This window comes from Lampetra fluviatilis, chromosome 17 (genome assembly GCF_964198595.1).
Source record: "Lampetra fluviatilis chromosome 17, kcLamFluv1.1, whole genome shotgun sequence".
Classification (NCBI taxonomy): Eukaryota; Metazoa; Chordata; class Hyperoartia; order Petromyzontiformes; family Petromyzontidae; genus Lampetra; species Lampetra fluviatilis.
In genome coordinates, this window is record NC_136291.1 from 2214391 (window position 1) to 2239779 (window position 25389).

Below are 25389 nucleotides of genomic sequence, written 5' to 3' on the forward strand. Positions count from 1 at the left end.
AACCGCCGTTCGCCACAGCGCCTGTGCCAGGCTAGGTGCGCCCTGAGGCCACGCGTTGAATGCTCACAGCTGGCTGGAGTCACCGGCGGTAGTTGTCGCACAGGTTCGCGGTTCGGATCTCGCAGCCGCCCTGGTTAACACCGCGGCGCGGTATTGAACCCGCGTTCATCAGAACGCCGATGTGTGGTTTACACATGCCGGCACCTTGATGACACACAATCTGCCACTCAAAGTGCCATCATCATCACCACCACATTAATACTCAATATGAAATAAGAGAAATGTATAGTATAGTGAGGAGAAAAAAAAACCTTAAATATATCAATATAGCAGGTCAAAATTTGTCAATTTAGAAAATTGCACCGAAAATTACTCAGTTGGAACTGTATAGAGCATGCATCAATTATCGCCCCCTACTACTGGCAAATTAAAGCCCCCCCCCCCCACCCCGGTCAACCTTGTGAATGATACTCATCGTTGTCTCACGCGTTCTCACCTGCTTCCTCAAAATATACTTGAGACCCGAATTCACCCACACACCAACTCACGCAGCTACTCAATCGCTCATTCACCAACTCACTCAGCCACTTATTAACTCACTCAGAGAACTCACTCACCCACTCATCTCATTTACCCATTCACCCTCTCACTCGTTCATCCATTCACCCTCTCAGTCTTTCGCCCATTCACCCACCCTTTCACCCACTCACCCACTCACCCATTCACCAACTCACTCAGCCACTCACTCGCTCACTCAGAGAACTCACTCACCCACTCATCTCATTTACCCATTCACCCTCTCACTCGTTCATCCATTCACCCTCTCAGTCTTTCGCCCATTCACCCACTCACCCATTCACCAACTCACTCAGCCACTCACTCGCTCACTCAGGGATCCCACTCATTCAGAAACCTCACCCACTCAACTCGGTCACCCATTCACCGACCCGCCCACTGACTCACTCACTCACTCACCCAGGTGACTCTTGCGAGTTAGACTATACCCGGGGCCTTTCGCAGATCTCATCTGGCCACGCAAAGTCGACTTGGAATCCCTTTGACAGCAGCAACAATAATGCAGAGCGCGCGTGTGCACGCTTCGTTGCCGGACACCAGGTGGCGCTGCAGTGTCGCTATGAGCGGCGGTCTCTCCCCGGAGATTCACCCCCCAACCCCTCCACGCCCCCTCCGCCTCCTCCTCCCCCTCCCCTCCCCCTCCCCCTCCCCCTCCCCTCCCCCTCTCCTCCCCTCCCGCTCATCCTCACGCCTCTTGAAACCAGCCCCATCCCTACCCCTCCCCTCTTGTGGGACGCGCTACTACACCCAACGGACGGATATCAGCATCATCCATGGTCTATCCACAGCTGGACGAATTCAATGTGTACAGACAAATGCGGCGGGGAGTGGTGCTGGCTACGCTACACCGCCACCATCACCCTTGTTAGGCCGTGCCGGTCTTATCTTGACGTCTGTGAAAACAATTGCTTTATAGCTCATCGGATTCCTCCAGTGTAAACACATATTCTGATTTTGGTCTAATAGGTGCTCGCTAACAGCACTGCCCCCGGTAGCCGATGAAGGATGTGGGAGGCGATCTTCGTCTTTGTGTGCGTGTGTGGAAATTAGATTTGCATCATCATCATCATCAGCAGTAGCAGTAGCAGCAGCCATGGTCAATCCACAGCTGGATGACGGTTTTCCACTCCTCGCGATCCTGAGATATCAACAATCCAGCCAGCACGCGAGCTGATTTAATAGCTCCGTCTCCACGGACACGGTCCTTTGGGGACTCATTAAGTGAGGGGCGGGGCAGGGCAGACAATGAAGACAGGGGTTGGGGGCGGGGGATGGGGGGGGGGGCACGTGGCGGGGCTGGGCAGACAATGGGGGGTGAGGACGCATGGGTAGGTGAATGCTGGGTGAGTGACTTGGATGGATGGATTCGCGTGGCTCGGGCGCGTGAGCGGCTCTGCGTGTGGTGGGTTTGTTCGTCGCTTCGGCGTGCGGTTTGATTCAGAGGGAGTTTGACAGGCGGATGGCCGTGCGGATTGGTCGATGTTTAGGAGGTTGGGTTGGTGTGTTCGTGGTTGGATGGGTGTGGGGGGGGTGTTTAATTGGGTAGGGGGTTGGTCCTGTAGTTGGACGGATGGTTGAGTTACTCGATGGGTGGTTCGTTGAATGGGTGATTCGTCGCCTATGTGGCTAGTGAGTGGGGTGGTTAGTTGGGTGGGCGGTTAGTTGGGTGGGTGTTTAGTTAGTTGGTTAATTGGGTGGTTAGTTGGGTGGGCGTTTAGTGGGGTGGGTTTTTAGTTGGGTGGTTAGTTGGGTGGGTGGTTAGTTGGGTGGGTGGTTAGTTGGGTGTGTAGTTAGTGGGGTGGGAATTTAGCTAGGCGGGCGGTTAGTTGAGTGAGTGGTTCATTTGCTATGCGGCTTGATAGGTGAGTGATTAGTTGGGTGGATGGTGAGGTGGGTGGATGGTGAGGTGTGTGGATGGTGAGGTAGGTGGATGGTGAGGTATGTGTGGGGTTATGGGGAGCAGTTAGCGCGCTGTGGTACGAACCTGACGACCCGGGTTTCGATTCCCGCTCACGGCCAACACCATGGACGATTATTCGAACCGTTTCTGAGCCTCCGCTAGGTCGACTCAGCATCAAATGCGTACCTGGCGCGGTGTGCAAACATCGTCACTGGGGAGACAAAGGCGGCCGGGCGTGGTGTTGGCCACCTACCCCCTCGTGTGCCGTGCCGGCCTTCATAGGTGCTCGCGAACAGCACTTGCCACCGCAGTCTGTCAAAGCCACGAGGGGGATCTTTATCTTTGGGGTTAGCCCAAGAGGGCGTTCCACAGAATGACGGTCGAATCGCGTTGCATCCTCCTCCTTCCTCCTCCTCCTCCGCCATCCCTGTCCCCTCCTCACCCCCCCCCCTCCCTCGCTTTCTCGGACACGGGAGAGGTACAGACGCTTCTCTCGGCTTTGCCCTCCTCGCCTGCTGCTGCCGATGCCGCTGCCGCCGACGACGCTGCGATAGCTGCCTGACGCGGAGTCGTACAGAAAGTCACCGACACCTGCCCGGCTTCCCTGACGATGCCACCGTCCGAGCAGAATCGGCCCGCCTCACCCTCCTCACCCCTGTCGGTGAGCAGCGATTTCCGTCCGCTACTCACCACCCACACCACACTCATCTCACCGTTGCCATCTCAGATTCGCTGCCCCGGTCATCACCCGCCCAGCCACCTCACGCGATCCACTCACCGCTGCTGCTCTGCTCACCCAAAGTCGGCATCCGCTCATACGGTTCATCGGTAGTCACGGCTATGTGCCCATCACTACTCACTCGCTCACCACTACTCACCACTACTCACTCGCTCACCACTACTCACTCGCTCACCACTACTCACCACTACTCACTCGCTCACCACTACTCACTCGCTCACCACTACTCACCACTACTCACTCGCTCACCACTACTCACTCGCTCACCACTACTCACCACTACTCACTCGCTCACCACTACTCACTCGCTCACCACTACTCACCACTACTCACTCGCTCACTACTACTCACTCGCTCACCACTACTCACCACTACTCACTCGCTCACTACTACTCACTCGCTCACCACTACTCTCCACTCACCACTACTCTCTACTCACCACTACTCACCACTACTCACTACTCACCACTACTCACCACTACTCACTCGCTCACCACTACTCACTCGCTCACCACTACTCTCCACTCACCACTACTCTCTACTCACCACTACTCACCACTACTCTCTACTCACCACTACTCACCACTCACCACTACTCACCACTCACCACTACTCACCACTACTCACCACTCACCACTACTCACCACTCATCACTACTCTCCACTCACCACTCACCACTACTCACCACTACTCACCACTACTCACCACTCACCACTCACCACTACTCACTCGCTCACCACTACTCATTCGCTCACCACTGCTCTCCACTCACCACTACTCTCTACTCACCACTACTCACCACTACTCACTACTTACCACTACTCACCACTACTCACTACTTACCACTACTCTCCACTCACAACTACTGACCACTCACCACTACTCACCACTCACCACTACTCACCACTACTCACTCGCTCACCTCTACTCTCCACTCACCACTACTCTCTACTCACCACTACTCACCACTACTCACTACTTACCACTACTCTCCACTCACAACTACTGACCACTCACCACTACTCACCACTCACCACTACTCACCACTACTCACTCGCTCAACACTACTCTCCACTCACCACTACTCTCTACTCACCACTACTCACTGCTAACCACTACTCACCACTACTCTCTATTCACCACTACTCTCTACTCACCACTTCTCACCACTCACCACTACTCACCACTACTCTCCACTCACCACTACTGACCACTGACCACTACTGACCACTCAAAACTACTCACCACTACTCACCACTCATCACTACTCTCCACTCACCACTCACCACTCACCACTACTCACCACCACTCACCACTACTCACCACTACTCTCCACTCACCACTACTCACCACTCACCACTATTCACCACTACGCTCTACTCACCACAACTCACCACTACTCTCCACTCACCACTACTCACCACTCACCACTATTCACCACTCACCACTACTCACCACTACTCTCCACTCACCACTACTCACCACTCACCACTACTCACCACTACTCTCCACTCACCACTACTCACCACTCACCACTATTCACCACTACTCTCTACTCACCATTCTCCACTCAACCGCTCCTCTCAAATCCCACGCCCTCGTGCACTCGACCAGGGCACACGCGTTGGTAATTGTCCATTGCCACGCACGTGACCCTGTGTGCTGTCATGTTCTCGACTTCTGCCGTTGCGACCACGCACGGATGAGCTTTAGTTCGCAGTCTTCATCTTGACGACGATGCTGCTGCTGGCGATGCTAGCAGTCTCATTACCATGGTGGTGGTGGTGGTGGTTCATCTTTCTGATGATGATTGTGATCGCGATTATCGTGATGGTCGTTGTGGTTGCGATAATGGTGGTGGTTATTAGTCACGATAATTGTAGTTATCATGGTGATAGTGGTGGTGGTGGTGGTGATGATGCTGTTAGCAATAGTGGTGGGGATAGTGGTGGTGGTGGTAGTTATGATGATGCTGGTAGTGATGGCGGCAGTGCTTACCATGATGATGGTAGTGGTGGTGATAGCGGTGGTGGTGGTAACGATGGTAATTGTGATGAGGATCGTGGTGGTGGTGGTGGTGGTGATGATGGTGATAGTGGTGGTGGTCATAGTGGTGATTATTATCATTATGACGACGATGATAGTGGTGGTGGTCGTAGACTGCAAAGACCCAAACGAACGTGGCCGTGCCACGGGTACGAATTCATCCGCAGTTTGCCTGCCAATCCCAGTGGGATCGGTTCGCCCGTATGAGCTGTTGCGCTGTTGTGCGGCTGGGGATAGCAGCGGCAGTGGTGGTAGAAGCGCTGATTAATTACACATTGATGAGATGCGGGCATCCGAGGATGCGCGCGTGTTGGAAAGCGTGTTCCAGAAATGCATGCGGGTTGTTGTATTTCCCCCTTTCCCCAAAAACATTGATGTTGTTGTTGTCGTCAGAAACGACTCGAACCGATTAGAGTCCAAACATCTTCCAGTGTTTTGTTATTATATATATGTAAAGTTCGCACTCGTTATGAAGGTGGCACTCGTTATCAAGTTGCTTGCCGCGAATGAACTACGGTGCCTCGCTGATTTCGCTCAAGGAGCGTCAGCCACCGCGCCGGTGGCAGCAACGCGAAGCCATCGGACAAAGACGGCCACCGCTTTCAGGTGGGCTTCTGCGGCCGTCTGGAACGCTCTTTCCTTCCGGTATTAGGAAACAACTGGGAGCTGTCCAACCGTGAAATCGTCATCTAGATTGGAAACTCATTTCGTTGCAACTGGCCTTTTGTGTTTAGTTTAACACGTAGGCTTTCGCGATCGATATCATTCACAATAGAGGTGTTTTGGGTTAGATCGCGTAAATATATAAATTTGTCGTTAAACCCGCCACCACGCGACACAGCCAACTAGCAAGGGTTGTCACGTAACAGAACGTGGCCAATTCGTCACTAGTACAGCACACCGGTGTGTTGGAGAGCCAAGCCACAACATTTACAATCCGAGTACGACGTTGTGTTTAGTTTTTCGTGTTTAGTTCGTTGTCCTTCCCCTGCACCTCCGATCACGACGGCTGGACGCGTACGGTGCGAATGAAGTTGTACATGCGTGCGGTTTCCGAGGGACAGCCAACACGAGTCGGGCAGTAGCGGTGCCTCTGCATTGCGCGCACATTGTGAGCAACAGCGCATCTCGTGATATGGCAGTTACGCTTGTGTGTGTGTTCTCGTAGGTTGACTCAGCCTCAAATGAGTAGCAGGTGCGCTGTGCAAACATCGCCACTGGGGAGACAAAGGCGGCCGGGCGTGGTGCTGGCAACCCACCTCCTTGTGTGCCGTGCCGGCCTTCATAGCTATTCGCTCACAGCACTTGTCCCAACAGTCTGCTAAGCCTATGCGGGGGATCTTTGCCTATGTTTCTTATTGCGAGGAATGGACCCCAGAGAAAGAGTTCGATTCCCGCTCACAGCCCGAAGTCGATGACGAATATCTGAACCGATCTTGGCTCTCACCTAGCTCGACTCGGCCTCAAATGAGTACTCGGTGTGGTGTGTGAATATGATAATTGGGGAAACACAGGCGGGCGGGAAGTGTCTCCGTCTGTCTCAGAAACACACGGAAACGCGGCGACCCGATGGATAACACACAACCACACGGACGCACACGGAGACAAAAAATCCTCCTATGTATAGCCTTCACAAACTGTTCGGGCAAGTGCTGTGAGTGAGCACCTATGAAGGCCGGGACGGCACACGTGGTGGTGATTAGCCAGCACCACGCCAGGCCGCCTTTGTCTCTCACGTGGGGATCTTTTCCACATCGTACCAGGTAATAATTTGAAGGCGATTCGCCCAGGACCGGTTCAGATAATCGTCACCGGTCTTTGGCCGTGAGCCGGAATCAAACTCGGGTCGACGTATTCGTAGCGACACCACCGCACCCACACACGCGCAGTTGCACACGGACAAAGACAAACACCCGCCTCATAGAATTCACATACTGTTCGGGTAAGTGTTGTTAGCGAACGCCGATGAAGGGAAACACGTGACTATCACCTCGCCAGGCCGCCTTTGTCTCCCCAGTGGTGATATGGAAACAACTACACACCGCACCAGGTATTGCTTTGAGGTTGAGTCAACCTAGGGGTAACCAAGCGTTGGTTCAGATATCGATCGCCACGAAATGTAAAGGCGTGGTCTGGAATCACACAACACAGCCGACACGTGGTCTCACACAGCTGACACGTGGTCTCACCCAGCTGACACGTGACGTCACACAGCTGACACGTGACGTCACACAGCTGACACGCGGTCTCACACATCTGACACGCGGTCTCACACAGCTGACACGTGACATCACACAGCTGACACGCGGTCTCACACAGCTGACACGTGGTCTCACACAGCTGACACGCGGTCTCGCACAGCTGACACGTGACGTCACAGCTGACACTCGGTCTCACACAGCTGACACGTGGACTCACACAGCTGACAAGTGGTCTCACACAGCTGACACGTGACGTCACACAGCTGACACGTGGTCTCACACAGCTGACCGCCACTACCCGCTCGCCACTAATCATTCGCCGTTCATTTTCGCGCGGATTCGGCGCGGCCACTCAATAATTTAACGAGAAGTGAATGCTCTGCCCCGAATCCGTGCCTCCTGCATCGCCAAATGACAGGGATACACCCTCGTGCCTATCCACACACACACATGCGCGAGTTTTATTTATTTCGTGTTACACACAGCCCAACAAATAGGTGAATAGCGCGACCGGCGCAATGCGAACATGAAATAAGCGAGCGGTGTGGAGTGGTCGGTGTAGAGTGGTTGGTGTAGAGTGGTTGGTGTAGGGTGGTTAGTGTAGGGTGGTTAGTGTAGGGTGGTTAGTGTAGGGTGGTTAGTGTAGGGTGGTGGTGTAGAGTGGTTGGTGTAGAGTGGTTAGTGTAGAGCGGTTGGTGTAGAGTGGTTAGTGTAGGGTGGTTAGTGTAGGGTGGTGGTGTAGGGTGGTTAGTGTAGGGTGGTTAGTGTAGGGTGGTGGTGTAGGGTGGTTAGTGTAGGGTGGTTAGTGTAGGGTGGTGGTGTAGAGTGGGGAGTGTAGGGTGGTTAGTGTAGGGTGGTTAGTGTAGGGTGGTTAGTGTAGGGTGGTTAGTGTAGGGTGGGTAGTGTAGGGTGGTGGTGTAGAGTGGGGAGTGTAGAGTGGTTAGTGTAGGGTGGTTAGTGTAGGGTGGTTAGTGTAGGGTGGTTAGTGTAGGGTGGTTAGTGTAGGGTGACTTTACCGAAAGAACCAAAGAATAGTGTAGGGTAGTTGGTAAAGTTCAAATCTTGTATGGCGAAGGAGTGGGGCGGGGGGGGGCCGGGGTTGACTCAGCCCATCATCTCGACGGGGTGTGTACAAATGGTACCACGTTGTGAAGAAGTCAGCATTGGTTGTCCGATGCGACCCAGCTGTAGGAATGTGGAATTTCCACGACTGGTCCAATCAAGGCTGTAAACATGCCATGAGCACCAACACATCAATGCTTGTTTGAGCAAGATCATGCGACACGGGGTCGGAACAGGGGACACGGCACGGGGGGGATAGGGCACAAGGGGGGGAGGGGAGGGGACACGACAAGGGGGGGCGTGGAGGGGCACGTATGTCACCAGCACCACCTCGTGTCGAGTTCCGCTCTTGACGCGCGCGGTTCTCCGCAGGGATTCTTTGCGCTCTGTTCCAGTTGGAGGCCGGGAGGGGGGATGAGACTAATAGACCCGAACAGGCCACGTGCATAGCCACCGCCACCACCGTCACCGCCACGAACAGCACCCGGCCAGACGGGGATGTCGATTGCGGACAAACGTAAATCGGAGATGGAGCGATCCGATCAAGTTCATGCGCGGCAACGAAATGAACGGATGGACGGATAGTGGCATCGCAGGACCGTGAGAAGGTGATGGCGGGGATAGGCCTTCACCCAGCAGTGGATAGACCACGGCACATGCTGCGGCTGATGATGGTGGTGGTGGTGAGTTACGTGGGGAGCGGTAGTGCAACGGTTATCACGCTGCTGCTACGAACCCGGCGACCCAAGTTCGATTCCCGCTCATGGTAACCACCAGTGTGACGATTACCTGAATTGTTCGTGGGCCACATCTCGGTCGACTCAGCCTCAAATGAGTACTCGGTGCGGTTCGTAAACATGGCCACTGGGGAGACAAAGGCGGCCGGACGGGCGTGTTGCTGGCCACACATGCCCCTCCGTGCGCCGTGCCGGTCTTCATAGCTGCCACTCGTGAACAGCACTTGCCCCAACAGTCTGTTTGAGGCTGCACCACTGCTGTATGAACGACTACCCCCCGAGTCGCCGCCGCCGCCGCTGACATCTCTCAACTCCCGGCTTCTGCGATGTAACGATCCACCTCGCACGGAGTGCACGAGCCGGTTTCGTCGCTCCGTCTCCGCGGTGGAGGTGCCTTTCCAACGCCGTCGTTCCATCGCCGTCACTGTGAATCGCGCACTCGAGTTGCATCCACGAAATGAACCTCCGGCTCGCCGCAATAAAAAAAAATAAAAAGGATCCTCATAAAAAATGCCAAGTTTGGAGTTCCGAACAAGGAGGACAGCGGGTAGGGTTGTCTGCTCGGTGCTCAAGGTCTCAAGAGCACACACGGGTACACGTGTTGGTACGCACGTCTGTTTGTGTGTGTGTGCGTCTGGGGAGCGGTGGCGCGGCGGTTAGCGCACTGCGGTACGAACGGGGCGAGCCGAGTTCGATTCCCGCTCACGCCCCAAATAACAGCGGTTCTGGGCCTTCAGTAGGTTGCTTTAGCCTCAAAAGAGTACCTGGTTCGGTGTGTAAACATCGCCACTGGGGAGACAAAGGCGGCCGGGCATGGTGCTGGCCTCCCACCCCCTCGTAAGTCCTGCCGGCCTTCATTGGGGCTACTTGTTAACAGCACTTGCCCCAAATGTATTTTAAGGCTATACGGGGGGTCTTTGTCTTTGTGTGTCGTGAGCGGTGGTGCGGTGGTTAGCGCACGACGTTACGAATACAACGACGGCCGATTCCCGCTCAAGGCTAACATCAGTGACGGAAGTTTGAACGGGTCCCCGCGCTTCCCGAAGGTCGGCTCAGCCTGAAATAAGTTCCGTGTGCTGTGGTGATCGTCAACAAAGGGGAGGGGGGAGGGAGAGACAGAAGCGGCCGGGCGCAGCGTTACTGACCACACCACACTTCCTCTTGCGCTGGTGACGAACTTAATAGGTGCTCGCTAACAGCACTTGCCCCAACAGTCTATGCAGGCTACACTGGGTCGGGGTTATCCTTGTCATTGTCTTTGTACGTGCAAAATAACAACACTGCAGCAATATAATATTCGCGCAGTCCGAGCGAGTGCCCAGCTCCCGTGCGGATACCAGATGTGGATTATATTATTACATCGCTCGAGAGATTGCGAGGGATCAATGATGACTCGGATCATCATTGATCCCGAGGCGTCTCACAGCCCTTCAACATCTCAATAGCGCAGATGAGTGGCAGCAGTCGCGATGCGGCACGTGTCGTCTGGCACGTGGCCTACAAGCGGGCGTTCATTTGCCAGTAGGGGGCGATTATTGCTGCTGTGTGTGTGTTAGAGAGCTGTGGTGTAGCGGTTAGCGCGCTACGCTACGAACCTGGCGTCCCGTGTTCGATTCCCGCTCACGGTCCTGGGCCTCCTCTATGTCAACTCAGCCTCAAATCAGTGCCTGGTGTGGTGCGTCAAAACATCGCCGCTAGGGAGATAATTGCGGCTGGGCGTAGTGCCGGCCACCCACCCCCTCGTGTGTCGTTCTGGCCTTCGTAGGTGCTCGCTAACAGCTATACGGGGGATCTTTGTCTTTGTATATCATCTCAATTGTGCGATACATATTTTTTCGCATTTTGGCAAATGTGAATGCAGCCCCCGGCACACAATGCCGATCAAAAATAAAAACAGGCGGTATAACTTACGGTTAATGCAACAACACCGCCGCAGTAATTGATCGAGGCGTCCGCTGGATTCGAACCCGGAGAACTTCTGTAGACAAGCGACGAACGCGCCACCGCGGAACCGCGGCCTCGGGGCGGGGGGCCAGGCCGCCATCCAGCAGTGGATTGACCATGGCCAACGACTGTGCGTGGTAAACGACCGCGCTCGGAGCAGAGTCTTGGCAGATCGGGGGGGGGGGGGGTCTAGGCGGGCCGATTGAGTCGGGCAAAAATGTTGCCCATTAACAGCGTGGGCAGTTGCCGTCGGGTTTCGTCGAGTGGAACAACAGAGGATGGATGAGCAGTGCGCAAAGAGGGACGGAGAGGGGCGCGCTGGAAATTGCACTGAGAGGCAGGGAGAGGAGCGGCGTGGTTGAGGTGCCGGGTGGGTGGGTGAGGAACCACGTGGGTGAGAGAACATACGAGGCGGGTTTGAGACATCGTCGATTGGACCTTTAGAGAAACAAAAGAAAGTGAGCGGGCCGGACGCGTCGCTTGACACGGCACCAGCGTCCGCGTTTAACCGGGGTGAGACGCTCAAGAGGTCAGCAGTCGAGTCTCATTTGCAGCAGTGACCCCGAGGTCACTGAACATGACGACAAACACCAGGAAAAGTACCGCAGGGTCGAATAAAGGTCGAGAATAAACGTGGCACGTCTTCTTGGTTCTTTCGGTGAAGTCACGTAGAAGGGAAGTAATAAAAAAATAAAAATAAAACGTAATAAAATTATTCTCACGACGTTTCGGCCACAACGCAAGCAGCCGTCCTCAGGTGAAGAATTCTTCTTCACCGAAACGTCGTGAGAATGATTTTATTATGTTTTATTTTTATTTTTATTATTTTATTACTTCCCTTCTACGTGACTTTACCGAAAGAACCTAGAAGATGAATCCCTGCAGTCACGAAAGCTTTAAATCGAAATTTAAACGTGGCATGTGCGGGCACACCGAAGGGCCATGCTGGCGGGGCCGTCCTCCACGGAGATGATGGAGCGAGCGGTTGGTGAACGGCAGTATCGGGCGACCGCGAGGGATGGCGACGGTTCGTGTCGTCCTTCATCCAACAGTGGATCGATCGTGGCTGGGCAGTGTTGGCCACGGTGCTGCTGCTGCTGCACGTGGCTGCCTGCGATCCAGCGCCGCTGTGGAGGCAGCAGCGAGCGAGGGGTTGGTGGTTCACCGCGCACGCAGATGCTGTGTGACACTCCCTTCACCCGTGAGTGGACTTCGAGGTGGTGGCACACCCCTGGCTCGCCACGACAAGGCAGTACAGCAAGTGGGCGTGATCGTCATCTGTTTCCATCTGAACTGGGGATAGAGCGTTGCACCGTCGCGCAAGGCGTGGGGTTTTCTCCGGGCGCTCCTGTTTCCTCCTCCCACGTGGACAATGATAACAAATACGATTCGTCGTTGATTAGCTTGCTGATATCGTCAAGGAGCGTAAAACCATCATGCAGCAGCAGCAGCAGCTTGATCTTGGCTCGGCCATCGAACAAAGGCGGTGGCCTCCGCATCATCGCACGGCGCTTTCAGGTTCGCTTCTGCGGCCGTCTGGAACGCTCTTCCCTCCGATATCAGGAGACTACTGGGCGCGATGCACTTTCAAATCTGGAATTAAAACACATTTATTTAGAACTGCTCTTTGTGTTTTAGTTTGATGTCCTTCGCCCGATTCGCACTGTCGGCTACGTCCGGTGCGACAGAAGTTACGCGAACATACGTAAAAGCAAGCTACATTTCCAGACGTTGTCAATGATCACGACGATGACGCGAAGGAAGAACGGGGCAGCGATGCGACAACACTGCGCGAACGGCCGAGTCACATCCAAAAAAAACGAACGAACGAATGAGGGAGTCTAAGAACGACTCGAGCGAGCATCTTCATAGAATGCACGACTATTTCCGATCGATTCCTCTCCGGGGCCGCGTGGCTCTCGTTGCCAAGCAAATCCCAGGCCGTCCAATTACGGCTCCCGCTCAGCCGGTGCTTTGTGAACACCGCCTGTGCGTCCACATGGAGGCGCCTAGAAAGCCTGCATCGTAAAAGACAATGAGTGATGTTGGTGGTGTACTACCCAGTTCCTTCAAACGCTCATCTCTCTTTCTTTGTTGTTATTTATTGCTGTTGTTGTTGGGGGTGGTGGTGTTCGAAATTGAACCCAGCTGATGATAACACATTACGACAATGGGTGTCTGTGTGTGAGACTGGGTATCTGTGTGAGCCTTCGGGTCTCTGTGTCCGTTGGTGTTTCTGTGTGGGTCCGTGAAAGTCTGCGTTTTTGCGTGAGTCTCTGTGAGTCTGTGGGTCACTGTGTGAGTCTGTGGGTCCCTGTGTGATTCTGTGATTTTGTGTGACTCTGTGGGTCCCTGTGTGAGTCGGTGGGTCCCTGTGTGAGTCTGTGATTTTGTGTGACTCTGTGGGCCCCTGTGTGAGTCGGTGGATACGTGGTGAGTATCTAAGGGCAGGTGATGGGAGACCGTCAGGCCAGATCTTAGAGGTCACCGTCTCTCTACTGTGCAGCGGCTGCATGATCTGGCGGAAGGCAGAGCGCGTTGGCAATGAGCCGTGGAGGTACCATCAGCAGCTTTTGACCACGATTCTTTAGAACGACTTGTCGTGTTTAGTTTGTTGTCCATCCCCCGCACATCCCGATCGACACGGTTGGCTACGTAAGGTTTCGAAAGTAAAGTTCGACACGCATACATACATATATACATACATACATCTTGATCTCGACCTTGAACCTGGTCAGTGCTGGGGAGCGGTGGCGTAGTGGTTAGCGCGCTGCACTTTGGACCCAGCGGCTCGAGTTCGTTTCCATGCTCACGGCCACGGCCAGTGACCATTAACTGAACCGGTCGTGCGCCTCCCCTAGGTCGACTCTGCCTCAAATGTGTAAACATCGTCACTGGGGAGACAAAGGCGGCCGGGCGTGGTACTGGCGACCCCCCCACCCCCCCCTCTCGTGTGCGGTTTCGGTCTTCAGAGGTGTGCTGCTCCTTAACAGACTGTTGGCACTTGTCTCAACAGTCTGTTGAGGCTATAGGGGGGGAACTTTGTTTTTGTCTTTATTGGTCAGTGCTCCCGACTGCCAAGGAGGAGACCGTGAGATCAACGAGTGGTCGCCAGGTTAAACCGGCCGACCCATCATCTTCGCGGGGCAGATACAATTGGTACCAGGTTGTAAGGAGTTCAACGGTGGTTTGACCTATGTGGGCGGATCAGTCCAACTCTCATCATCATCATCACCACCGCCACATTCACCATCATCGCCATTCTCTATATTCTGTTGTCTGATGCTTGTTTCACCCGCAGCGCTTCGGCATCTGTTAACGGGAGCAGAGGAACGGAAAGAAGACGTTGCACCACCAACAACAACAACCAACGGAACAACCACCATCACGACCGACAACAACAACCACCGTCACACGGAGACGGCCACAACTGCCACCATCACCATCAATATTAACACACAACCACTAGTAACACCAACAACCACCATCACCACCAACAACCACCATCACCACCAACAACCACCATCACCACCAACAACCACCATCACCACCAACAACCACCATCACCACCAACAACCACCATCACCACCAACAACCACCATCACCACCAACAACCACCATCACCACCAACAACCACCATCACCACCAACAACCACCATCACCACCAACAACCACCATCACCACCAACAACCACCATCACCACCAACAACCACCATCACCACCAACAACCACCATCACCACCAACAACCACCATCACCACCAACAACCACCATCACCACCAACAACCACCATCACCACCAACAACCACCATCACCACCAACAACCACCATCACCACCAACAACCACCATCACCACCAACAACCACCATCACCACCAACAACCACCATCACCACCAACAACCACCATCACCTACGGAATATCCATCACCACCACCACCAAAAATAATCAACACCAACGAAAGCAAACAAGCAACAACCACCACCATCAACGAAGCAACAACCACCACCAATATAAATGATCAGCACTACAAGTGCAAGAACAAGCAAGGAAAGAACCACATCAACCACCACCACCACCAACTGAACAACCACAACCACCTCCACCAGCAAAGACAACAACAACAGCCACCACCACCCAAGGAAAGGAGCCCACAACCGCATCCACAGCCCCCGTGGGTCCTCTCTCCCCGCGCGCGCGAGCGAGCCAGCGAGCCAGCGAGCCAGCAGCCATGGGCGTCCTGGGACGTAGCGCTCAGGCTCACCAAGGCTCGTCCAGGGGGGGAGGAGCCGTGCCCACTGCTGCCATGCTGCTGCCCCTGGTGCTGGCCCTGGCACTGCCCCTGCCGGGCCCCGGCTGGGCCCAGAACGAGACGGAGCCGATCGTGCTCGAGGGCAAGTGCCTCGTGGTGTGCGACTCCAACCCCACGGCGGATCCGGCAAGCGGCGCGTCCTCACTGGGGTTCACGGTGCGCTCGGGCACCGCCAAAGTGGCGTTTTCCGTGGTGCGGAGCACCAACCACGAGCCATCCGAGATGAGCAACCGCTCCATGATCATATACTTTGATCAGGTGAGAGGATGGCGGGTGGGGGAGGGGGGATGGAGGGATTTTGATGAGAGATGATTGGAAAGAGATTGATTGAGAGATAGAATGAAGGAGGAGAGAGAAGGAGAGCGAGGGAATGGATGGAAGGATGGGAGGCTTTTTGGAGATTTTTCAGTCTTATATTGAGACGCATAGACTTACATAGAGACGCATAGACTTACATACAGACACATAGACTCATGTAGAGACGCATGGACTTACGTATAGACTTATATAGAAACCCACATAATAACGGAGAAATGCTTAAGAGTTACACAGCCTACTTGGCTTGTGCGGTGACGAGTTGTTAACTACCTCGCCTGGTATACAGGAAGTCGTGGGTTCGATCCCGAGCCTGACGCCTGCTCTATATTCGGAGTTCGCATGCCTCTCTCTCCCCGTGGTCGCCTGCAATTTTCTCCAGGTCCTCCGGGTTTTCCTCTCCATATTTAGAAAGGTGCGTTTAGAGTGTTTGGCTGCTGTACATTTACACGTGATAATCCACTTCTTTGAGCTGTCATTTGCCTGACCTTGTAAAATGTAAACATATATTTTAGTCTAAGTTTAGGTCACTACCTCGTCGTGCGTCGTTTCGGTCTGAATAGGCGCTCGCTAACCACACTTGCTCCAACAGTCCGTTAAAAAGCTACACGGGGGAGCTTCGTATTTTTATTTGTTTTTGGCAACGTAGAAATACACGCCTAACTCTACATGTCCACACGTATCGACGTGTTATCACCATGCGATGAAATAGATGCTTAGATGTATTATTTAGAGCAAAGTATTAGACTCATCCATCCAGGAGATGGATCGTGCATGATAATAATCTACAGGGCCCAAGTAGTCATCATTGACAGCCATTTGTCAGTCTTGGACATTTTCTTTTCTTCTCTTTACCATATTTCAGTATTGGCTGGTCAGTGCAGTCCAGGCTGTGAAGGGGGAATGATGGTGAAGGTGGTGAGGGTGGTGAGGGGTGATAGAGTGGGGAGCGGTAGTGTAGTGGTTAGCGCGCTGCGCTATGAATTTGGCGACTCGATTTTGATTCCCGCTTAAGGCCAACACCAGTGACGATTATCTGAACAGGTCCTGGGCCTCCCCTAAGTCGACTCAGCCTCAAATTAGTACCTGGTGCGATGTGTAAACATCGCCACTAGGGAGACAAAGGCGGACGGGCGTGGTGTTGGCCACCCACCCCCTCGTGTGTCGTGCCGGCCTTCATAGGTGCTTCCAAACTGCACTTGCCCCTACAGTCTGTGAAGGATATACGGGGGATCTTTGCCCTTGTTCTAGCCAGGACTGCCTGCGGTCACGAATTGATTAAAACAAACGACAGAACGATTAGTGTGGGTTGTGAGAAGTTAATTGACCATCTTGGCTGATGGGATGTAAAAAAAAAACTAGCATGTTATTTTTGTTGTTGTACTGTACTGAACTTCTGTGTTCCCACTTCAATGTTCTTCGCTCTGAGGCAAAGCCCTAACTGGCTGGTTTCGGCATGCGGTGTCTCATCAGTCTCGAGTTTCCTTTCATTGAAAGCAATGCTGCTGACATGACGCACTCCCCAGCAGACCCTGTCACTGGGGTTGGTGGATCACGCACAGACGGTTGTGAAACTCCCGTTTCCCGTGCGCGTCGAGGCGGAGCCGTTCCCTGGCTCGCCAGGAGACATCAGTACAGCAACGATACGTGAACCCCACCCGTTCCGTATGCACGGGGATCGAGTGTTTCTCCCTCGCACACGCAATCGGTTTTCTCCGGGTGCTCCGGTTTCCTCCGCAGTTGAATAATAAACACAACTCTTCATTGATTGGCAAAAAAAAACACCTTCAAACTAAGAAGACCGCAGAGCTCGGGAAATTGTACGTTTTGTTGATCTTCCTCACCGTACGTAGCCAACCGTGCGTATAGCAGGCGCGGGGGGAAGTCAGCAAACTAAACACAAAAAGCAGTTCTAAAGAAATTAGTTTTCAATCTAGATTTAAAAGTGCGTAGCTCACAGCAGCTTCCTAATATCGTAAGGAAGAGCGTTCCAGACGGCCGCAGAAGCACGTTTGAAACCGCGCGATGCTGAGCCAAAAGCCGCTGCAATTGTTGGTAGCAACGGCACCTCATCGCCTAGTGACTGCTGCTGCTGCAACAGTAGCTGCTGCTGCTGCAACAGTAGCTGCTGCTGCTGCAACAGTAGCTGCTGCTGCTGCAACAGTAGCTGCTGCTGCTGCAACAGTAGCTGCTGCTGCTGCAACAGTAGCTGCTGCTGCTGCAACAGTAGCTGCTGCTGCTGCTGCAACAGTAGCTGCTGCTGCCTTCCCTCTCCTCGTCTGTGGTCCCTTCACCCTGGTGCCTCCGAGTCGTCCTCCCATCGCTCCGCCCGCCTACGAGAGCGAGAGAGCGGGCGTCCGCGCGTCGGCAACGACACCGCGCCTACGACGTTGCCGCTCGTACGATCAGCTCGGCCGGCTTGTCGAGGGCTCACGCGCGAGACAAACCAAAACCTGCGGAGGGCACCGAGAGCCGTTTGGCACGCAGACTCCCGCAGACCCTCGTGGGGGGGATAGCTTGGCAAAGACGCGCAAACAGCGGAACGCGATGAACATTTGACGCGTTCCCAGTTACATCTGCACATCCGTTATTATCGCGCGGATCCTTTCCAGGCCGGGATGTAGTGGGGGGTGGGAGCGTGGCGGGTGTCCGGGGGTAACTGGGGGGTGACGAGGGGAGGGAGAGAGCAGATTGAGCTGCGCAAATGGGGTCATTGATCCAGAGCCCACAACTAAACTCCAGAGGGCCCCACGAAAATAAGCAAATTAATTTCTAACATTTAATTTTCTGTTCGTGTATGTAAAAGTAGGACTCTCGGTTCACATTATCGCGTGGTAATAGTAACTCTCCGACAGCACTTTCCCCCGACGGGCTGCATGCCTACACGGGGGAGCTTTGTCTTTGTGGATGTGTAACACATCACAATCAGCATATGCATTTATGCTGGAGGAAACCGAGGAGCTGCGAAAGCTCTTGTTCGCAGATGTCCATCAGCAGCGCGGAGAGACAAAGTCGTGCGAGCGCATGGATGCTGCTGCTGCTGCTGCGGCCGAGTGTGGAATGGTTAGACGCAGCGACAACAGAGAGGCCGCCTGTACCATTGCGTTCTCACGGCGCGGAAATTTCAACGACGGCCATGTTTCTGACACTTCCCCCTAACCCGCATTCGTCCTCTCGCGAGCTAGCACCACGCCCGGCCGCCTTTGTCTCCCCGGCGTTGATGTTTACGCACCGCGGGAGGTACATTACTTATTTAAAAGCCCGAGCCGCGTGATCCTAAGCCGTAAATCCCGAATCGGTTCATCGGTCAAACCGCCGCCGACAATCAGCCGCGCGTGGAATCGACCTCACACGTGTGTCCCCCCCCCCCCCCACGGGCATCATAACGCAGCGTGCGCTAACCGCTGCGCCACCGCTCCTCTCCGTTTTTAGTCTGAGAGGCACAGACGCGCGCGTCGTCGCGGTGCTAAGTGGATTGACTCCGGGGTGCCTTGGCCTTAATTGGATTTTTTTTTTATCGCGGTTGTATTTTTTTTTGGGGGGGGGGTGGTGGGTGAGATGGCAGTGGGGGGGGGGGTACTGCACGTGGTTGTTCCACTGGCGAACATTCGGAATTGTGCAGCGTGGACCTCAGTCGTTGGTACTCGAGGAGAAATTGGCCGTGACCTTTGCTCACCAATGGACAATGCCCCCCCCCCCCGCTCCCCCCGCTCCCCCCCCTCCCCACCCCTTCCATCCCCACTCACCCCTTTCGTATACAGCGCCCTTTAATTCGAGCGTGGCAACAATCCCTTTGTGCCGCGGTTGTGTCTCCGTTTTTAATTACAGAATGACGACCCTGGAGACCACAATCGCGTAGTAACAATTACCATTATTTAAATAGACATTTAAGGTTATTTGTGTATGTATATATGTAATTACGAGGTTAATTAAAACTAATTGGCGCGATGCGGAACGGCAATGCCCTTGAATCCGGCCACCCGAGTTATATTTCTCACCCGCGGGTGCGTGCAACATCAGCGGCGAATATTTGACGAAGTCTCGTGCCTCTGCTGGGTCGATTCAGCGTTGAGCGAGTAGTCGTACCTGTGGTGTGCTGTGGGAAGAAAAAAAAATCACCAACCGGGAAGACAAAGGCGGCCGCGCGAGGTGCTCAGCACACCGCGATAACCTGCCGATCTCGTCAAGAAGCGTAAACCATCAAGCCAATTCCGGTCATCATCGCAGCGGCTTCTGGCTAACCATCGAACGAAGACGTTCACCGCATCGCGCGCTTTCAGATGCACTTCTGTGGCCGTCTGGAACGTTCTTCCTTCTGAGATCAGGAAGCCAATGGAGCTATGCACTTTTAAACATAGAATAGAAACGAATTTCTTGAGAACTGCTTTTTGCGTTTAGTTTGTTGTCCTTCCCCTGTACCTCCGATAAGCACGGTTGGTTACGTACGGTGCAAAGGAAGATCAACGTACATGCATACCACCCCCTGTGTGCCGTGTTGGTTATCCTACGGGCTGCGTTAACATCACTTGTTCCAACAGTCTGTTAAGGCTATACGGGGGATCTTTGTCTTTGTTTTGCACTACTGCTGCCAACGCCGTCTACCCGTGGACACACGGCACGGTAAGGGGAGTCGAGGGAGTCGAGGATGCGATGCGGGGAGGGAAAGAGAAGGGAAGGGGAGAGGGAAGAGAGAAGAAGGCAAAATGGGAAATGGGAGTCGAGACGTGAAGGATGGAGAAGGAGTGGAGAAACTGGAGCACGGGGAATCAGGGGACACGAGGAGAGGGAGGAGGGAGAGGCTGCGTCAGAGCCCCCAAGCTGCTGCCGCTGTTGCGAGGAGGAACGGCGTCTGTTTTCACAGTGGGCGGGGAGAGGGGTAAGGGGAGGGGTTCAGAGTGGGGGTGGCCACGCATATAGGTCACGTGGTTTACGGGAGGCTTGAACTGATTTCGACAGAAAGCTTTGGGGTGCAATATAACTCTTGTGTCTCTGCCAATTATTTGGTGTAATGACTGAAGTGGTGAGTAATTAACTGTAAGATATCCTCGACGAATGTTAAAACACACGTCAACATTATAACCACCATCATCATCATCATCACAAATATAATCATCAACATTAATATTTGTATTATAAAACATCCACATTAAAACCATTACCATCATCACCGTCGTCATCATCAACATCACCGCCATCAACATCACCATCAGTCGGTCACCAGCAATGATTAACACGTCATCACAAACATCAGTCCTTGAGAGATGCTGGGAGTGTCGATGAACGGAGTAACGACACTTCGCTGCACGTGGCCAGCCCTGTCAAACTGTCATCAACTCTGAATAACAATCCTCGCTCACCACACCGCGCCGCGCCGTGCGGTGACAGGGAGGCAGGGCTATGTTGGGTTCCACGGCCGGTTCACTCATCGCTTGCCACTCATGTCAGCTGGGGCCCGGATGCGAATATCAAGGCGCCGGGTTTATAGCGCAGTGCGGAAGCCAATGCTCCCCAGGAACTTAATAAAGCGCGCAAACATTTATAATCTCCTCCACGCAATCTCCTACCTCTCTTGACTTAAAACTTTCGTGACTGCAGGAATTCATATTCTTTTCTCTCCGCCTGATGAAGACCGCTTGTGTTGCGATCGAAACGTCGTGGGTTTTTTGCTTTTATTTTAAATGTAATTGTATTTTTTTTTCTATCTACGTGACTTGACCGAAATAACCAAGAATATGAACTCCCTACCTCTCCTCTCTCATCACTCTCTTCTAACCTCCACACACTCCCCTGCCTCTCATCTCACTCCACTCCCCTCCACGCACTCTCCTGCTTTTCCCCTTTCATCTCACTCTCGTCCCCTCCACGTACTCTCATGCCTCTCACCTCTCATCTCACTCCACTCCCCTCCACACACTCTCCTGCTTCTCCCCTCTCATCTCACTCCACTCCCCTCCACGCACTCTCCTGCCACTCACCTCTCATCTCACTCTACTCCCATCCACACCCTCCCCTGCCTCCCTCATCATCTCTCTCGAATTTCCCTGCACGTGACACAATGCTAATCGTGATTGTGGAACACACAACTGTATATATTTTTTTATTTAAACAAAAATCGCCCACATTCTCCCTCGAGCGGTGCCTAAGATTAGAGGTGGTGATGAAGCATAGAGGGGGGGGAGGAGGTGAGAGTGGAGATGGTTGGAGGGTGAACAGAGTGATTCATCAATAACCTTTTCAATGCACGTTTACATGTTCATGTTTTGCGCATGTTTAACACACGTTTACATTTTCATTTTTTACGCATGTTTATGCCAGGACAGGGTTTCTGAGTCTCATGGCTCTTCTTCAGGAGGGTCATGCCAAGTTATTTTTAGTAGGGGGGTGTGTGGGGGAGGGGAGGGCATAATTGCTGCTACGTTGTAATTCCAATGGACGAATTTACTGTGCAATTAAAAATTCACCCACGAAAACTCGATCCCATGTGAGCTCGTCCGCTCTCGCGAGCTCAGCAGGCTGCAGGCTTTGAGCCTGCACGAGAGCTTGGACGGGCACCCGTCGTGCACGACAGTGTTGCTCGTTCAGGCTGCTGCTGCTGCTGTGCTACGCTGCGCACGTCAAATGCAACAGCTGCTCTGCAATCTGTGCTCCCCGCGCTGCGCGAAGCAGCCACAGTCCAGCAGCACGCTGGAGCATTGCCGAAAACTACCACCGGAATCGCTCGCGGTGTGCAACTTGCGAGGCATTCATCCAGCAGTGGATTGACAACGGAGCTGTGTACGTGCACGATGCGTTCATCAGAATAGGAATGTCTGCTATGTGCTGATCGCTGGGATAAGTGACACGGACAATTCTAGATTTGAAGCTTTCGTGACTGCAAGGATTCATACTCTTAGTTCTTTCGGTGAAGTCACGTAGGTAAAAAATGAAATTAAAATTAATAATTAATAATTAATATTGTTTTATTTTTATTTATTATAATTTAATTTTTTACCTACGTGACTTTACCAAAATAACTAAGAGTATGACACGGACAAGTCACGGTCAGTGGAGGAGGGGGGCGATACTCAGCGCCGATTCGAATCTGGGTTGTTTAAATGATAACAGGTTAATACGAACGGGGCTTTCCCAGGTCGAATGTCTCTCGTAAATGAATGCGCCGATTTGGCGCGCGCGCGAACGCACAAACGGCACGGCCGCCTAAGGTGGTGACACTTTTTTTTAACATCGTGTCTCAGTTAAATGTAAAGACGCAGAGACCTTGCAATTGGTTTGCACGTGTCACTACTGTCGAAAGGGGAACCTGTTAAAAAGTAAACAATAGATGTGTTGTTTAGTTTCAAACATTTATATTTGTACGACAAAGTGCTAACGGGTTTGTAACGGGTTCGTGATTTCATGCGGTTACCGTTGATGCACATGAAAGGATGTTAACGACCCTAATTTGAAGGTGGTAAGGGGTCTCAGCAAGGTGGACTAGAGGAGCGACAGCCGAGAAGGAACGACCTCCCACACCGAGCGGAGGTGGACTAAAATATTTTACTTTAGTTTAACCAAAAACACCTCTATCATGTAAGATATTTTAACAGAAGTTCGTCGGTGTTGGAGCGGACAAGCGCCACGGTGGCGAGATGGTAACTACGTCGCCTGGTATACAGGAGGTCGTGGGTTTAATCACGACAATAAAATAAATGAAACTCAACAGAGACGCACAGAAATAGAGAGAGAGAGCGAGAGAGATTCTCGTAATCGTGGTAACTTCCTCTGTACATTTCCGCCACTGCCTACCCCACAGCTTTGTCTTGAATCCACTCAAATGGACACATCATATTTCATCGGCTCATTCCAGCTGGAACCGAATGCCCGCGTCGATATGTAACTGGGCACGAGACTCATCTATCGGTGCGCATGGTGATGACAGCAGCAGCAGCAATGTGGTTCACGAGCTCGATGCCAATGTCGAGGTCTTGTTGCTGCTCGCCACGACGAGAGGGCTTCAGAACGGCAAGAGTTCGTGGAGTGTCGCTGTTTCTCCTCCTGCTCCTCCGTTGAAGTGAGCGCAGACCACAGCGGGTTTACTACACGGAACCGAGTTTGGGGTTGCATGGACCCTCAATCGGTACTCTCGTGATGTATCTCACTGTGTCTCTGTGGATGTATACGTGTCCCTATGAGTCTATGTGCGTCTCTAAGGTTATCAACTGTCTCTGCGTGTCGCTGTGGGTTTACTCTACGGTCGAAAGTTCGAGCGTTTGCATGGCCACAATGGCGCCACTGCGGTTTGTATTTGAAGCATCATCTCTGTGTCTCTGTGGATGTCTATGTATCTCTGCGAGTCGATGTGGATGTCTGTGTGTCTCTCAGGGTATATATTGTCTCGCCGTGTCTTTCCGTGGGTTTCCTCTACGGCGCATAGTTCCGGAGGAAGCACGGGGCCACACTCGCACGACTGACCCGTGACTTGCGTATTTATTTTCTCACTTTACGCACGATATGTCGTGCGCGTCGGCCTGGCTGGTGGTGTCGCCGTGCGGTTGGCGATCACAGCAACGGAATCTTCGAGTGGGAGGAGAAGTGAAACTGTGAACGCCAGGAGGATGCGCGATGCTGTTCTGCGTCTCGAGTGAAGGGTTCCATTCGGGAGTTCCACGTTGTTAGACGCTGCTCTAACAGCAGTCAGCGTTCCTCCCGATGTGGGTGAGATTCTCGGATGGCGACAGCAGCAGCCGCAGCAGCAGCAGCAGAGCGACCCAAGGAGCGGGATCGGTAGTTGAGTCGAGTGCACAGCGCAATGCGCTAACCGCTACGCTACCACCGCCACCCAAGACGAGGATCTCCCGTTTCGCCTTTGACAGCCTTTCGGAGCAAGCGCCGATAACGAGTCGCACCTATTCAGGGGCCGGCACATCACACGAGTGGGTGGGTGGCCAGAAATCACTCGCGGCCGCCTGTGTCTCCCTAGTGGCGATGATGATTTTACACCGCACCAGGCCAGGTATACTCATTAGAGGTTGAGTCCACCTAGGAGAGGGGGGGGGAGATCGGGACTCGAGTCGAGATGACGGTTGATGAAAGGCGACGTGGTGGTCACGGTTGGACCGAGAACGTGTCCCTGGCAGTGTGCAAGTTTCCGTGGAGCACTGTGTGTGTGGGTGGGTGGTGGATGGAGGGGCATCGTTCACCTTCAAAATAAGACAAAGGTCCCCCGTAGAGGCTTAACAGGCTGCTGGGGAAAGTGCTGTTCGCGAGCACCTCGGTAAGGGTCGGCACAGCACACGAGAGGGATGCGTGGCCACCACCACGCCCGCCCGGCCGCCTTTGTCTCCCGAGCGGCGATGTTTACACACCGCACCAGGTACTCATTTGAGGCTGAGTCGACCTAGGGGAGGTCCAGGACCGTTTCAGATAATTGTCACTGGTGTTGACCGTGAGCGGGAATCGAACTTGGGTCGCCAAGTTTGTAGCGTTGCGCACTAACCGCTACGCTACCCCTCCCCATCCACTCTACTCACTATCCACACATACAGACACAGACACAAACCACTATATATATACAGACAAAA

General features: G+C 53.4%; 1 protein-coding gene across 2 annotated transcripts in view; it reads left to right on the plus strand.

Moving 5' to 3' along the window:
* Positions 1 to 1927: 1927 nt before the first annotated feature.
* The window catches only part of LOC144936822 (cerebellin-1-like), a 29217-nt gene continuing 5755 nt past the window's right edge, over positions 1928 to 25389 (plus strand). Inside the window, exons 1-3 of one of the 2 annotated variants that reach the window (XM_078863986.1) lie at positions 1928 to 1978; positions 2961 to 3137; positions 14507 to 15772. In XM_078863986.1, the coding sequence (XP_078720112.1) occupies positions 15434 to 15772 (339 nt within the window). In that variant the 5' untranslated portion in view covers positions 1928 to 1978; positions 2961 to 3137; positions 14507 to 15433. Of the gene's footprint in view, positions 1979 to 2914; positions 3138 to 14506; positions 15773 to 25389 lie in introns of those variants that run through there. The other variant, XM_078863985.1, reaches the window with a different exon arrangement.